Source organism: Notamacropus eugenii, chromosome 3 (genome assembly GCF_028372415.1).
Source record: "Notamacropus eugenii isolate mMacEug1 chromosome 3, mMacEug1.pri_v2, whole genome shotgun sequence".
In the NCBI taxonomy this organism is placed as follows: Eukaryota; Metazoa; Chordata; class Mammalia; order Diprotodontia; family Macropodidae; genus Notamacropus; species Notamacropus eugenii.
The window spans coordinates 377597018-377613706 of NC_092874.1; the positions used below are offsets into that span (position 1 = coordinate 377597018).

The 16689-nt window shown below is 42.9% G+C and overlaps 1 protein-coding gene across 1 annotated transcript; it reads left to right on the plus strand.

Annotated features, from left to right (window-relative positions):
* The first annotated feature begins 9318 nt into the window (after positions 1-9318).
* Positions 9319-15771, plus strand: PRSS36 (serine protease 36). The gene is made up of 14 exons (XM_072597496.1): positions 9319-9422; positions 9761-9793; positions 10206-10368; positions 10654-10928; positions 11539-11708; positions 12163-12394; positions 12496-12622; positions 12790-13031; positions 13129-13289; positions 13408-13636; positions 14069-14210; positions 14532-14782; positions 15002-15117; positions 15214-15771. Exons 1-14 carry the CDS (start codon positions 9389-9391, stop codon positions 15493-15495), a joined length of 2457 nt encoding a protein of 818 aa, XP_072453597.1. The 5' UTR covers positions 9319-9388; the 3' UTR covers positions 15496-15771.
* Positions 15772-16689: the final 918 nt, after the last annotated feature.

A 16689-nucleotide genomic window follows, 5' to 3' on the forward strand; every position in this document is an offset into this window, starting at 1 on the left:
AGTACTCTTTAGTATGATTACACCTTTTCTTCCCCAAGGAAAAATAGTTTTCATGTAGGCTAATCATTGCAATCTAATATTATTTAATTTGTAATATTTTTAGAAGTGTTTATAAACTTGCCCTTTCCTGTGTGAACCATAATAACTGTAATTATTAAGTGTGTAGGAAAGATAGCAGATGCTTAGAGAATCGAGAAATTCAGGATTTCTAAGAACCTGTCTTTGAAGAACATTAAACTATTAAGACATCTGCATGCTTAAAGTAAATTTGCATTTCATCTTGACTTTAGAAATTTTTATTATTTTAACCATAAAATAATTAAAATCTAACAGTAGCTTTTTTTTAATTTTTTAATGTTTAACAATCACTGCCATACAATTGCGATTTTATCCCCCCCCCACCTACCCCCTACTACCCCCCTCCCTCCCCACGACTGCATACAATTCTGTATAGATTCTACATATACTTTCCTATTGAGTATATTTTCACTATAGTCATGCTATGTAGTCAGACTAAAATAAATGAAAGAAATCGTATAACAAATCAGAACATGATACACAAACACATACACATACACAAACATGATCTGCTACATTTTGTGAGTGACTTCCATATTTCTTTCTCTGAGTGTGGAAGGCATTTTGCCTTGAGAACCACCTTTGGGATTTTTTTTTTTAAGAAGTTCTTGCGTTATTACGAAATTCCAAGTCTACCAGAAAAAACTCTTGCACACTGTGGTCGTTGCTGTGCGCAAAGTTCTCCTGGTTCTGCTCCTTTCACTCAGCATCAGGTCATATAAGTCCTTCCAGGCCTCTCTGAAGTCTTCTTGTTCATCATTTCTTATGGCACAATAGTACTCCATTACATTCATATACCATAATTTATTCAGCCATTCCCCAATTGATGGACATCCCCTTGACTTCCAGTTTTTGGCAACTACAAAGAGTGCTGCTATAAATATTTTTGTACATGTGGGACCCTTTCCCATTTTTATGGTCTCTTTGGGATACAGACCTAGAAGTGGTATTGCTGGGTCAAAGGGTATGCACATTTTTGTAGCCCTTTGGGCATAGTTCCAAATTGCTCTCCAGAATGGTTGGATGCGCTCGCAGCTCCACCAACAATGAATTAGTGTTCCAACTCTCCCACATCCTCTCCAGCATTTATCATTTTCTTGTTCTGTCATGTTTGCCAATCTTAAAGGTGTGATGTGGTACCTCAGAGTTGTTTTGATTTGCATCTCTCTAATCAATAGTGATTTAGAGCATTTTTTCATATGATTATAGATATCTTTAATTTCTTCCTCTGAAAATTGCCTGTTCATATCCTTTGACCATTTATCAATTGGGGAATGATAACAATAGCTTTTTGTATCTTAAATTTTTGACACAGTTTAAGTATAGTATTATAAATTTTAAAAATAAAATAAAGCGTATCCTATTAACAACTTCCCCCCCATAAACAGTTCATTTTAGACCTAAGAGATTAGCAGTATAATGACCCCTTAGAGTCCATCGGTTTGCTTTTCTTCAACATCTGGCAGTTTATTTTAGATGAGAAGTCTCAGATTGGTCATACTTTCTAATAATTCCCCAAATTCCTAACACCTAGGCAAAGGTTGAGTTCTTTGATTTATTTTATTTTATATTAATTTACCTTTATATTTATCTATAGTTAACCCTTGGGCTCTGTGGTTCAAACAAAATTAATTTTACTGGGAACACTTGGGTAATAGAATAGCAGATTATGTCATAGTGTCAATAGATAACTAAGCATCAGAGGGATTGGGAAAGAATTAACTTTTTCTTGGGTCTTCTCTCATCCTACTTACAATGCTCATGGACTCGAGGACTTTCCTCCATACTTTCCTTCTCTACCAGAGTTCAGAGAAGACCCTTTACACCATGCTTGCTCCAACCTGTTGACTCTGGAAGCTTAGAATCTCTTCAAATTCTTCAGTGTTTTCTTCCTTTTATATAAAATACTAGGTTGTGACCCGCCCCCACCACCACAAACAATTTTGTAGAAATACTGCAAACTCAACATGGATGCAAGCAGGAGTAGGAAGGACAAAAAGAAAGAAAGAAGCAAAGAAAATGTCCTGAATCTGAAAGGGGAATTAATTAAAAGGAAGAAGAGAAAGAACTATAATAAATTTAAGAATAAATTTAGATTGCCTCTTAGGCAATTGAGGAATGAATGAAAAAAATTGTAGCACATTAATATAATGCTATGTTATTATTCTATTAGAAATGACAAAAGCAATAGTGATGTTTATAAAATGCACAAAAAAGAATAGAAAGAAGACAGAAAAAAGCACAGCCAAGCTAGACAATCTTTAATATGCAGAATTTTTTTAAAGTGAGTAATGTGAAATGGAGATTCACAGTTTGACATAGAATCTTTTTGTGTGTGTGTTCTGCTGTGTACATAGAAACACTCCTTTTTTTGGTGTTTAAGTTCAAAATAAATAAAGTTTTAAAATTTAAATAGAACAGGTGCTAAGGAAAGAGAAGAAACTTACAAGTAAGGGAAGGAACATGAGCAAAGGCATAAAGAGGTTAGTGCTGACAAAGACTGAGGATGAAATTAGGGAGATAGTAAGAGAACAGATCCAAGTTCAAATTTGTTTCATTCTAGGTAAATTGGAAAATCGTGCCCACTTGCACTTGAAAACTGTGCCCTCCTATCAAAAATGTTTAATGTAATATATGCCACTGACTTATAAAATAAGTACCACTGGCCATGAAAACATAAAAAAAGGAAATCTTTGTTTCTTGACTCCTACACTTTATCAGCTTTTTAAGCATAACGGTTCTGCCTCTTTCTCCAGCTAAACTGTTGATATTTTGTGCCATCTGTCCCAGATAGATATTGACGGAGAAGCTCTTTAGGTTGTTCATCTAATATAGGCAATATATACTCTACATAAAACATAAAACTCTACAAAAAGTTCCATAAATATCTTATGTTAACATAGATTCCCTTTGGGATTTGTTTGGCCTGACTACACGTATTTTACAAAGAGGATTTTTTTCAACTTGGAGAAAAAGTGTGGGAGGAAGAAGGATAAGGGTAGACAAAAGGAAGAAAGGAAAAGAAGTCATTGAAGAATTTTGCATAAACATATAGAAGGGAACAGATGACCAGAAAGAATCACAAGATAGCTTGAAAGTTACATGCTAATGTGTTAATTTATATTTTACATTATATAAACTTTTATATTAAAATGGTATACATTAATGTTTGAAAGGAATAGAACATGTTTTATATTATCTTTTAAAAGAAAAGCTGTACATAATAGATATTTGCAGTTTTGTGTACAATATTCTTTTTCTGTTCTACCGTATACATAGGGGTACCCATTTATTACATTCAGAAGAAATTTTTTAAAGTATAGTTTACATTGCCTCAAGGAAAATTTTTTTTTACCAAAGATAAGTAACAGAGGGTAGGTTCCCATTCGGACACTCTAGGTAAGCAATGCATCAGAATAGGAAGGACAGCCTTTATTTTATCCCATAAAATTAGCAAAAAGATGCTAAATACTCACTGAGAAACAAAAACCACCAAAGTCACACCCAGAAGCACCTAAACAGATACTGAATCACTTAAAATCTCCCACCATTGAGTTACGTTTAGATTTAGATTCTCCCCAGAAGGCAAATACATTTTAATTTCTTTCCCATCAGACTTCTGATTATCTGAACAATTCAATGGTTTTTCTCTTTAAGTAGTATGCAGCTTTGGAAATGGGTGGGCAATCCAGTCCTTTATCTAAGGAACAAATAACATTTGACTACAGTAATTTCATCTAGCTGCCACAAAAAACAGAATGAGGAACTACTGCCCCCTACCCACCATTGTCCCCTACCCTAATAACCATACTTCTTCATGAAGATTCTGCTTACTCAAATGTTCCCAGTAAAATTAATTAATGCCAAATGTTGAAGAAAAGGGTATGAATGGTGAGAAAAAGGGAGAAAGGCCAACCAGTACTTTATTTTCAAAGTTATGCTTGAAAACAGGGAGGTCGAAGAGCACTTGAGAGGATTTGGGATCCCCTGGTGAAACTTTAAACAAATTGCTTAAGTTCTCAAATTCAGTTTCCACATCTGACAAATGACAATAATACCAGACAACTCCTAAATAAAATGTTAAGCTGCTTTTGTTTTGGTCTGTAGTTTATATCTCATGCCTCTAAGCACAAGAACCAACCCAATAGGTATTTAATAAGTTTTTTTGAATAAAGAGATTGAATTTTAAAATCTCTTTAAAGTTATGTACAAAAATGTACACATTGTTCTGTAGTTACAGAGAATAATTTCATGCTTTCAAAGGAGAAGTTTTATGATTTAAGAATTTGAAAATAGAGTGATATGATTAAAGCAGAGAAATAAGTATATCTGGTACTCTGAGTAACAATTAGAACCAGCTCCTCAAAAATGTCTCCCTACATTTACTTAGAGTACTGGTAGGCTGACGCCAAGGGCTGTTGACTGTCCCCTCTTCCTGTCCTTTATCCTTGAGGTTTACTTGGGGTTTGTCTGTCTCCTAGGCAGGAGAACTAGCATCCTCAATGCTCTAAGTCTAATCCGACTTCAGATTCTTGAGGAACAATCCTGTTTTTTGGCTCTAGTCCAGGGAGAAGGAACAAGGTACCCAGAGTACAAATATGTACCAGGTACGAAAGTTTTATTTCTACACATGAAGGGCAATGCTGAACAATAACAGTGAAATAATTGGAAGCAGTTGAGAGGCTAGTATCTAAGCCTCATAGGGACACTTGCAACATTGACTGAGTACAGGTCATAGCCAAAGAGGCCTTTTTTCTCCCCATCCCCCTCTTCTCTGGGCAACTCTCTCCCTTTCTGACAGTCTACCTCTGCCAGTGTTTCCACTGCAAGTAGCTGATACCGCACTGCTCGAGTGCTCAGAAAGGAGAGAAGATGCCAGTTGCTTCTGAGATCCAAGGAGGGCTTGTATCAAAAGTAGACATAAACAGCAGGTGACCCCATCCCAGGCACAGGCTTGTCTAGAAGGCTATGTGCTTAAGGGGCTGGGGCTGGTAGTGGGGAAATGGCATCCCCCCAACCCCCACTGACCCTCCTGAGCTCAGAGAGAAAGAAGGGCTGAGGGTTTACTATAGGCATGGAGTTCTGGCTCAGCAGCCAATGAAAAGTGTCATCGTGACAAAAAAAGGACACAAATCAGAGGATATCTGTGCCTACTCTGACATCTAGTTTATCCATCAAGCATGCCTGCATATAAATTAAAGGATAAAGGGCAAAGGTATAAAAGGGAAAAGGCAGAAAAGGATCCGAATTATAGGAAGAGAAAAAGGAGAAAAAGGATGAATTCGGAAGAAATAAGTGGTGAATTTTTTTTTAAAGGGGGAATTTTTTTCAAAGGGTATGAATGGTGAGAAAATAGGAGAAAGGCCAACCAGTGGGAACCGGACAACTCTGCCCTTACTCCTTTCCTCTGCAGAGTACCCAAACCTCTCGACCTATTGTTCAGCCTTTTTGCCTTTGATATTCTATCCCAGCTATCTCTATTATATGTCAACAGCATAGTAGTCTGCCCTCTCTGGCTTTGAAGAACAACTCCCAGGTGTAAGGGTGTGGTGACTTTTTAGTAGGATAGGAGGTCTTTACGGGAAGGCTACTGTGTTTGAGGAAAAAGAAGGATAGATGAGGTCTGGGAAGACTGTTGGTAAGGGCTGTCATTAGGGGAGAGCCCACAACTCACAAACCTTTATTAACCAGTCAGTCAGCATTTCCTAATCACCTACCATTAGTGTGCTAAGTGTCGAGGATACAAAAAGTAAAAAACACAGTGCCTTCCCTTACGGAGCTCACGTTCTAATGGGGGTGACACACCTGCAAATAACTGTACAATATGTACAGCGTAATTTTGCATCTACTATGTAGTGTACGCAAAGGATTTAATAGCTTACAAGTGTACTGACTTTTGGTGTACCCTGTACTAATGGAAGAATGCCAAAATATAAAATGGGGGTTGGCTTGGAGGAGTGGAGAAGTGAGAAAGAGAAGATAAGGGAGAAGGGAGGAGAATGAAGGAGAGGTAAAGAAAGGGAAGAAAAAGTGTTTAGGGAAGAGAGAGGGCAGTGATGGGGAGTAAGCTTCCTAGAAGTAGTAGTAAAGACATCTTTGAAAATTTGTTTGAAACTGAAATGTATGCAAATGGAATATTATTTTAAATACGCTTGAGTGATCATCCTATTTAAAAGAAACTTGGAGGGGATCGAATTGTTTTGTAAAATGAAGGGGTCTCTGCTTCCCCCCCCATCTTGCACTACTTTTTTAAAAGCTGTTACATAGCTAGTGTAAAGCTTGGGGTGGGGGGAGAGAGGGAGGTATTGAGAGGAAAGGGATCTATGTATGATATACAAGGGCCCAAGGCAGGTATGTATGTGTGCTCAGATCAGTTGGGTATGCCAAGGGACCTCAATGCCAGAAAAAGGCTCAAGAAGTTACAGCAGATATTCAGTGATCATAGTGAAAATTTTGACGTGCCTCCGGGAGACTCTTTGAGGCTTTTCTTTATAAGTCTCTCTGTCTCCCCAAGTTCAAAAACAGATGATACAAATGCGCACGCACATGCACACACACACACACACACACACACACACACACACACACACACACACTTTGGAAAATTTTAAGAACAGCGTGGCAAGAATTTTTAAAGTCCTTGCTAGCCACTGCACAAATAAACCAGCAGAGGATACAGACAGGTGGACATTTGTGTCCCAGAATTCCATTTGTCATTTATAGATATAGGTATGTGGAAAGAGGGAGATACGTATCTGATCTATACCTATACCTCTAGCCATATCTATATATCTCTATCTGTCTATATTTTTTGGTCTCTCCAGGAGAGAGAATTTGGGTAAGATGAGATAGGGCATGTAGGTAGGATAACAAAAAACATTTTGGGATAAGAGCAGCCAGGTCACAAGTTTTTTAGGAAAAGATAAAAGATACTTAAACTGTTACAAAGATCTTTAGCATAACTATTTACACCAGGCCAAAGAACACAGAATCTTTTTTTTTTTTATCAGTTAATTAGCATTTGTTAAACTCCTTCCACATGCCTTATTAAGCTGGAGAAAGAGATGGGAATGTGTTTCTGGGAAGTACTCAAAGTCCTCGGGGTGGTTTCATGTTTTTTGTTTTTTGTAACTGCAAAATGACTTGGGGGGAGGGAGATATTAAAGGAGACAATCGGTACATTCAGTTTCATAGAAAAAAAAATATGTAACTACAGCAAACTTAGCACAATTACAAAGGTTTTCTTTCTCATCAGCTATTAGGGAAAAAAATCTGTCCTCATTGGGTTAGGCTTCCCCTCTTTCAGGACCATGTCTAACATCCATAGTCAGACAAACTGAGGTTGGATGGCTGTCTAGTTGTTATTTTCAATGTCACAGAAATGAAAATAAGTTAAAAGGATAAAGCTTCTAAATTCCATCTGCTTTGGCACCACCAAGAGGAGACAATAATTCTTCTCTCTTCCACTGCTACTGGGATAGAAAGGAAACAGAATGTGCGGGTTCCCCACTTTATGAATGAAGGTTTATGCATCTCTTTGCACCCTGAGTCAGCTGGTTTCTTGTGCTCTCACCATGCCCTTAACTAGTCAACTCACCTCCCACTGCTCCCAGTCGCTGACCCTCTGCTTGTCCTTGGCTCATAGCTGTCAGCATCTTGGCTCTAGCCCTTGACTTTCTCACCTCCTTGATCCTCTGCTTCTACGGCCCCTCCCCACCATGACCTGGCAAGCAAGAAGGGGTCCCAGCTGACATGGATGCTAGCCCATATGAAGTCTCCAAGTAGCACTTCTGCTCCCTTCTCTGTGTGTCTTTCTGGCTGACTAGGCTTTTCTGTGAAAGTCCCTTTAAGATCAAAATCCACAGAAATTTGGGGAACCACCAGCAGGTGGTCCACCAAGTGGTCCATAGTAATGACTAGGGGAGGTTCAATCAGCATGGAGATAAGGGCTGCACAGGTTGCCTGCAACTGGCAGGTTGGGAAGATTAGCTGAAAGATAAGAGAACTTGTGGAACTTGCAGTATGTCTTGATGTTGTCTTGATGTGGGTAATCTATTGGTGATGATCAATGGGACTGATTAGACATAGGTGACTTAGTGGGTAATGTCTCTGAGAGAAGAAAGATATTTTCTGTGGGCACTAAATGGGAAAGATGATGTAGGGAGGCAGTTTCCACACCCCATCCTCATATCACATTGTGTTTTCTACTTCTGCACCCACCCTATCTCATAGATACTCTTCTGCCCTGGTTTGATCTCTTCCTTCAAAGTTTTTATTGAAGAGGCGGATGCTAAGAACAAAACTATGTCTTGCTTGGGGCAGCTGAAAATGAGAACGGTTAGCCTTCTGACCTCAAGCAAGTCACAGGAGGCCCTTAGAGGGCCTCTATTTCCTTCCGTGAAAAATGGGGGTGGTGGGGATTTGAACGAGATAATCTGCAAGGCCCCTTAATGCTCTGACATTCTTGGATTCCAAGTCAGTGCTTGATAAGGAAAGTGAGCTCAGGGGCAGAACTCAGAGGGGAGAATGAGACACTGGCTGTCCATGTTGCCTGATGAGTCAGGGTGGAAGCTAGGCCTTGGACCCCATCCCAGCTCTCTTCCCTCCCTTAGTGCAAGCGTCCTGCCTGGCTGCTCTGGGACATGGGATCTGTGATCACATTGTTTAGGATTGGATCAAATTCCCCAGGCTCCTCTCTCTGGGGCTGGCAGGCAGCATAGGTAACTGGAGCAATGTGAGAAAAAAAAAAAAGCCCAATCCATTAGGCCACCCAACCCCACCCAAAGCAGAGGTGAGTCACATCAGTGAAGAGCCCCCTCCCTCTCACCCCAAATCCCAGGGGTGCCAAGCAAGGAGTAATCTTCCCCCTTTAAACTCACAAAGAATCTAGTATTCATATCTCCCAATTCCCAAGGTGCCCCCAAGTCCCACTTTATTCTTGGAACTCTGTGTGTGGTCCTGGTCCTCCAGTTCTCACCTCCTAGATTCTGTCCCGTCTGCTTCATCGTACCCACCCCCATCTTCAGAAAGCAGATGTCCAGACTTCTACCTCTAGTAACCTGGTTAGCCTGGCACCATTCATCCTTCCCAGCCTCTTTGAGATGCATCCGGTCTTGGGGTGGGGCACCCAAACTCCCCACTCTCTACCCCCAGCTCCAGGACCTCTCCAATTCCCTGGGATGGGCTAAAGCCAGGGAGGGTGGGGCAGTTCCTCAGGAACTGCCTCAGGCAGTGGCTCTTCAGACTTTAAAAGGGGAGAGGTCGCCTGCATATTCCCCAGAGCTCTGGCAACCCCAGACTCTGCAACAAAATGATTCCAATTCTCTTAATTCTCCTGCTACTGGGTAACTATGGATGTTGGTGCAGCTTGGGGGGACCAGTCACTGGAAAGGGATAGTCATGGACAAATGACTTAAAGTCCCAGGAAGGAAGGGTTAGGAAATTTCTAGGTTCCTACGGAGGGAAATGACATGCTTAACGGTCAGGAGCACCTTTTGTAAAGGCATAACTGGAAAATGGGGAATGCCAATCCCTAGTAATTCTCCAAGTCCTGTGAGAGAATTTGAACTTTATAGCACGAAAATGAATATGAGGATCTGGGGAAAGCAGAAATATTTTGCCACTAATCTTGGGAAATCGATGAACTTCATGTAGCCAGATTTGTCTTTCCTATCTTCCGCAGCCCTCGCCATCCCAGGAGAAAGGCAACATCCAGGTAAGAGAGCGGCTGGGTGATATCATAAACCTGAAAGAATTTAAAGTAGAAAAATGACGAGGAAGGTGGGAGGCTGGTGGTCTTGGTCACTGGGGAATAGAACCTGACTTTAGAAAGAGCAGGCAGAAGCATAGTAGGGGCACCCTGGACCTTATCGCCGAAGCATTTCCGATCTAGGTAAAAAGGAGACACCCCCCCCCCCCACCATGGGGGGTTAGTAACTAGGGTCTTGAAAATGCAGTGACATGTATGTCTTAGCACATCACTAGACAGGGTATGGGGGGTGTTTATTGGGGTGAGATGGGCTCCTATGGCCCACAGGCCTAATTGAGGTATACAGAGGGGCTCTACTACTAGGGGTAGTGGTATCAGAAGATGGATAAACTTTATCCTCTTTGAGTCTCTCTTCCAGAATGTGGTTTAAGACCACCTTTCCCCCGTATTGTGGGTGGCTCCTATGCCAGGCCGGGAGACTGGCCATGGCAGGTGAGTGTACGCTTGCTAGAGTTCCACATCTGTGGTGGTTCCCTCATTACCGAGTCCTGGGTCCTCACTGCTGCTCACTGTGTTGTACGGTAAGTATGCTATCTGTGCCCCTTAATATCTCCTTTCCCTTGTATATCTTGCCAAGGTCAACAAATAATTCCCTATTCACCCAAGTTATAAGTGGCAGATAAAATACTCTGTACATATCCTATATCTATATGATAACAAATCCAGTACTTTATCCTGTTTATATTCCCTTTCAGTTTTCTGGACTTAAATGTATGTAATAGACCTCCTAAATGTATGTAATAGACCTCCTAGTTAGCTTCAAGCACTCAAGTCCCACCTTCTCATTCTCATCCACCTCTTTCTAGTGATCAGATTGTGATGGCACCACAGAATTTTTCGGTGGTCCTGGGTTTGTATGCACTATTTTCGAACCAAGGACAATACCGGAATGTAACAGAAATTCTGGTCCACGACAATTACATCAATGCATTGGAAGGCTATGATATTGCCCTGTTGCTCCTGTCTGAGCCTGCCAACATCACAGATTCTGTGCAGACCATCTGTCTACCCCGATCCAATCATCACTTTCCCAACGGAGCCTCCTGCTGGTCCACAGGCTGGGGAAACATACATCAGGACAGTAAGCCTTTGAATAAGGTGGCAGCTCTTAATCCTGGACTACCACCTACTTACCCTGTTTTCTGGAAGCCCCACCCCACCCCCCCTTACCTCATCCTTCTGAAGCTCCTTGCCCTCTGCTCTATGCCATCCTTTTCTGTCTTATCTGACTTTCCATCTCCAATTTGGCTCACAGCAGAGGATCTGGCCTCGAGTCTTGACTTAGCAAATTTAGGCTGGCTTAGAGCAGGCTACTTCTTGTCCTCAGTTTTCTCTTTACACATAAAAGAGACAGGAAAGGCTGAAAGGGGCACAGAGCCAGTTGTCTAGGAAGATAATACTGGAAATTTTCTACAGTATTTTAAGGTTTGCCAAGTGTTAATAAAGACGAAATTAAAGGTTAGATAAAGTGATTTTTGAACGCTTAACCTTCTAAACCAGCAATGGACAGGACCTTTAAGAGGGATTCAGGGTGGATATAGGTTAAAGAATGACTTTATTCCGAAGTTAAGCTGTAGAAGTAGATGAATTCTCCAAGGGAAAAAATATGGATAGAATATGAAGAAATTCCTTATCCAGCTCTAGCCCTCAATTTGCAGGCCTCACATGGGAATTCCTTTCTCCCTCCCCAGTATATGTTCCAATACCGATGATGCTGAAGGAAGTGGAACTATCTGTCCTCGGACCTTTATCCTGTCAGTGTCTCCTAAACTCAAGTGGCCCCTATAATGTATCATTGGATCTACTACCGGACATTATGATATGTGCTGGCTTTAAGGAAGGCAAGAAAGACACCTGCCAGGTAAGAGGGCGATCTCCTTTCTTAGGTGCACAATTTATCAAATGCCATCGGAATTCTATCATACTGGATATTCTAGCCAATCAGGGTTAAGTGACTTGCCTAGGGTCACATTTTTAGCTCTGGGACATTCTGCTTCTGCTGTGTTTTACATCTGATCCTAAAATCTGTCAATTTAACTCTTTGGCATTTGGGTAATTTGCTATCTGCACTTCCAGCATTAATTAATTCATGGGCTTTGGTACTTGCCTTTAGTTTTTCTAGTTCTTTGTATCCCTACCATTGCATCTACCAGCTGCTTCCTGGTATCCCTGGGATCTTAGTTCATCCAGGCCCAGTGGTTTAAGCTTATTAGCTCACTTAGCTTTCAATGAAGCATTTTTGTTATGTTCCTGGCTTGAGGTAGATAACACAGCCCCACTCCCACCCCCCCAAACCCTAAGCTCAATTTCCACAGGGAGACTCTGGCGGTCCACTAGTATGTGAGGAGGCAGGTCAGTGGTTCCTGGCTGGAATCACCAGCTTTGGTCATGGCTGTGCAAGGAGGAACCGTCCAGGGATCTTCACAGCTGTGGCAGCCTATGAGAACTGGATCCAGGAACGAGTCACTAACGCTTCCTTCCCTGAACAACCCAAGCCTGTGGCACCAGATATGCCAGAAGAAGAAAACTGCACCCTTGCTTTGCCAGGTAAGCAATGAATGATGATGAGAATGAGGGGCCTGATCTCTCATCTTCTGTGTATGGGAATGCTTGATTGAGGCTTATATTCTAACTCCTTCTGATCTCAGAATGTGGGATTGCCCCCCAACCTGGTCATTGGCCCTGGAAGGCTATTGTAGTTACCCCAACATCTCACTGCCATGGGGTGATGATATCAGAGAACTGGGTCCTTGCACCAGGCACCTGCTTTCTGGGGTGAGTAATGTTACAGGTATCTTATTGACAAATCCTTGAGGGTACAAGTCATGTAGAGGAGGGATTTAATGGCAACACTGGGATAAACTGGGACACTACCTTGTCTGAATTTGAGGCATGGGGATGGATGCCTTAATGTGAAATGGCTTTCTTTGTCCCCTGGACAGCCTAGGCCCAGACCAAGACCCTGCCATCTTACAAGTGATCCTCCCATCCGATGGTGGAAGAGCTGCAACAGTCAACCAAATCTTTATAAATGAAAACTACACAGCAAATTATGGCTATGACCTGGCCCTTTTGGAGATTTATATTGAGAACTCCACTGACACAAGCCCTGTGTGCTTGCCTGAGCTATATCACTACTTTGTGCCCAGGAGCCACTGCTATCTGACCCAATGGGGCTCTGGAGGTGAGTCTTGACAGGACACAATTTTCTACCTCCAAACATTCAGGGAGAAGGGCAAATGCTCGTCATCCTCAGCACTTTCTCCTTTTGCTCTTCCTAGATGTACCCTCCGTCAATAATTCTCTCTTGGAAGCTGAAATAATGATACCCTGGTGGTGTTATTGTCTCTATGGCCAGGAGGGGGAGACAGTTGCTCAGCCTGGAATGAATCCTAGAATCCTGTGTGCTCACTACAAGGAGGAGGAAATTAGCAGCTGTTGGGTATCGAGGGTTCTCCTTATGGGAGCAGAGGCTCCACTGGGATGTGGGGGGATCCATATTCCAACCAAAGACTTAACTTTGGACGCCCATCTTCTAATAACCTCTACCTACTTCTTAGTTTGGTAGCCGCTGGGCCCTCCTATGCCAGGAATCTGGGACCTGGTTTCTGGCAGGTGTTTCAGATTACACAGAGAGCTGTCTTCGTCCTCGGGTTTTCGCACCAATACAGCTTCATCGCCGCTGGATCATACTAGCTGCCGACAATGCCGCCCTGGAGGACCAACTGAACTGGAACTGGGAACTTTTACAGTTTCCAGAAAAGTGTCCCGCCAGAACAAAATATGGAGGTCAGGACTCTTAAGGCTCAACGTTCAAACACTGCCAAGGCCATAGGAAGAGTTCAGGGTCCAAGTCCTTTTTGAGTGGGAGGACAGTATCATTACATAGTGATTCAGTGAGGGGAGTACACTGGTTCCATGGGCTTCTTGTTGGGAGGGGCCATATTTCCTCAGCTGGTCTCTGTAGAATCAGTGGCTTCATGAGGGGAGTTACATAGAGGTAGATCCATGAGGTGATTCCATGGTTCAGAAAGATTGGGGTTCCATGAAGGGAAGGCATCCAGGGTTTCTACAGGTGAAGGAAGGGAAGTACTCATGGTCTTATAGCTGGAGAAATGCCCAGTGATTCCATGGGGACAGGGTAATTCGATGGCTTTAGTAGCCTGAGGAAAAATCTTTGTTTGAAGAGGACTAAAGGACTTGTGTAAAATCTTTTGTCAGCTTGTGGTCTTACACTAAGGACACCAGGAAGTAATAATCCATTGCCCTGGATAGCAGAGGTATACGGGACCAGGGGTGGAGTTTGCCTAGGCACCCTGGTGAGCCCTGATTGGGTCCTAGCACCTGCTCATTGTGTGACCAGGTAGGTCTCAATCATGAAGGGAATCTAAAGGAGGACTTTATGGTGTTTTGGAGGATGGTTCCCCATGTAGTGGGGAGGGATAATTTTTAAAGGTTCCTGTGGAGGTGTTCATGACAAGTGTGAGATTCAGATTCTCTTGAGTGTTAAGTGAAATTCTATGGGAGATAAGTTTTAAAGAGCAGTGAGATAACAGCCCTTGACTGAAGGAGGGGGAGATCCCTTTCTAGAGCAGCTCTCGCATCTTTAAAGGACTAGGAAATTGAACCTAGTAGGCTCTGGACAAACAACATTTAATTCTGAAAACTTGACTACTCCCAACAGACAAGCCTCCACAGCAGGTCTTCAGGTTTACCTGGGAGTAGCAGGGTCCCAGGGCTACCAGGTATCCCGGTCAGTCATCAGCATGCGCTTCCCCTCGGATATGGGATCCAGAGCATCCTTAGTCCTCTTGAAACTAGACACCAGGGTTTTGTCCTCCCCCTTTGCCCTGCCCGTTTGCCTCCACTCTGGTTCTTCCCCAACTGATGCAAGCTGCATCGTGCTGGGCTGGAAAGACAATACTGCAAACAGAGGTGAGCAAAGCCAAAGGGATTCTGTGGGGGCCTAGGGCCTTGAATTTGGGAGGGCTCTCCCAGGACACAGAGTCAAGTGCATCAGGACATTCTCTGGGGGAGGCAGCTGGTTACATGAAACAACTGGATAAAATCTGCTTTTGTGCAATGAAGGGTTTGGAGGGATGACCCTGAGGGTCCATTGCCAATTCTAATGGTCTTGTGTTCTATCACCTCAAGTTCCCTTGGCTGTTCCAGTCACTGTCTTGCCCCCTGAAATTTGCCACTGCCAGTATGATGCACTACCCTATGGAACCATCTGCGTCCATTATCACGATGGAAATCACAGATTTGAGGTATTTCCAAGAAGGGAGGGAGGTAAGACTATTCTGCATCCCACCCTCAAGCAAGGGTCGTTTGAGAAATAATCAAACCTTGATTTCTTTCTCCAGATGAACTCAGGATTATCTCTCATGTGTGAAGAGAAAGGGGGCTCCTGGGTCCTGATTGGAATATCCCTAAAGGAAAGCCATGAACTTTTTTACTCAGTAGGAAGCCAGGAACCATGGATCTTGAACACTGTGGGGGAGGCATCCTTTTTGGCGGAGTCAAAGTTCAGTGCAGTCTTGGAGGACACCAGTGTCCTTTGCCCCCTACACCTGAGTAGCGCTGCAACAGTTCCAAGAGCAGCCCTTGTAATGCTTTTATTTTTACCTCTTTTTCTACTACTCTGAGCACAAGGGGAGAAGATGCAAATGGCCCTCTTTCTCTTCACTCCTCTCCCCCCCCATCTCAAGTCTGCCTCTTGCTGGAATGTACCCAGACCAGTTCCAGGCTGGGAACCTCGAAAGCTTTCCTCCCCCCCCCCCTCCTATATGACAGTGATGACAAACTGTTCAACCCTGGGTGTCTAATTGGACTTGTGTGTTCCAACCACAGCTAATTTCAGCCAAAGAATCCTGGGGGTGGAATAAATACCTGGGTAATAAATACAATGCCAACATTGCCAAGAGCTGCTTCATGTCTGTATGGGGGGTGGAGAAGTATCCAAGGGCTAAGAACAATTTTTAAGTTCAGAATTAGGTTCAGGGTGGACTTGGGTAGGGCTCAGCCTTGGTGGGAGGAGATCACATTTACACTTGCTGGTTGGGAGAGTCTAGATCATCATGATTTGAAGATGTGAAAAATGTGAGGAAAAACTTGGCAAGGACATAAGGGACATGGTTAGGCTCATAGTAAGGTGAGGAACCACACAATGGGAGTCCAGTAGCTTGTTTCTAAGCCCCTGGGGATGTTTGGGTTCAGAGCTGGCCACACAAGGTGCCAGAAGTTTGAGTCAGTATCAGGGCTGTAAGAGAAATTTGTAGCTGATAACGTGGCAGCTGCTACTCATTCCTGCCTGCCAGTGCAGGGTGTGCCCACAGTCAGCTGGCTGTTTGTCACCAGCAGCAATGGAGCACCAAGTCTCTCTGTCCCCTCCCAGGTGTGTTCAATCTCCCTCCATCAAATCCTCAGATGAGATAGAAATATGCCTGTGTTCCTTGCAAACATCAATTGGAAAACCCCTGAAACCTCTAACTTAAGAACCAGAGATGGGATTCCATTTAATAGTGAACTATTTCATTCCAGCCATGGGAAATCAAACTTCCTGGTTCAGAACTGTGGTATGAAGTACATTCTGCCTCCCTGAAAACATTTACTTCTCAACACTACTACTTCATGGTTCAAGTCCTCATAGAAATTTCCCCCTCGCCCTAGTCTAGTCAAAACAGTTAATTCCCTGGGTCCCTTGGGGGAAGGACTTAAGTGGCTGTGTAGTACCTGGTCAATAGGACCTAACTAGTACCTGTAGATCCTCATACTCTTGTCAAACAGGGCTGGTTATGCCTGGATTTTCCCCCTTCCACCCCCCACCCCCAGGTCTCACT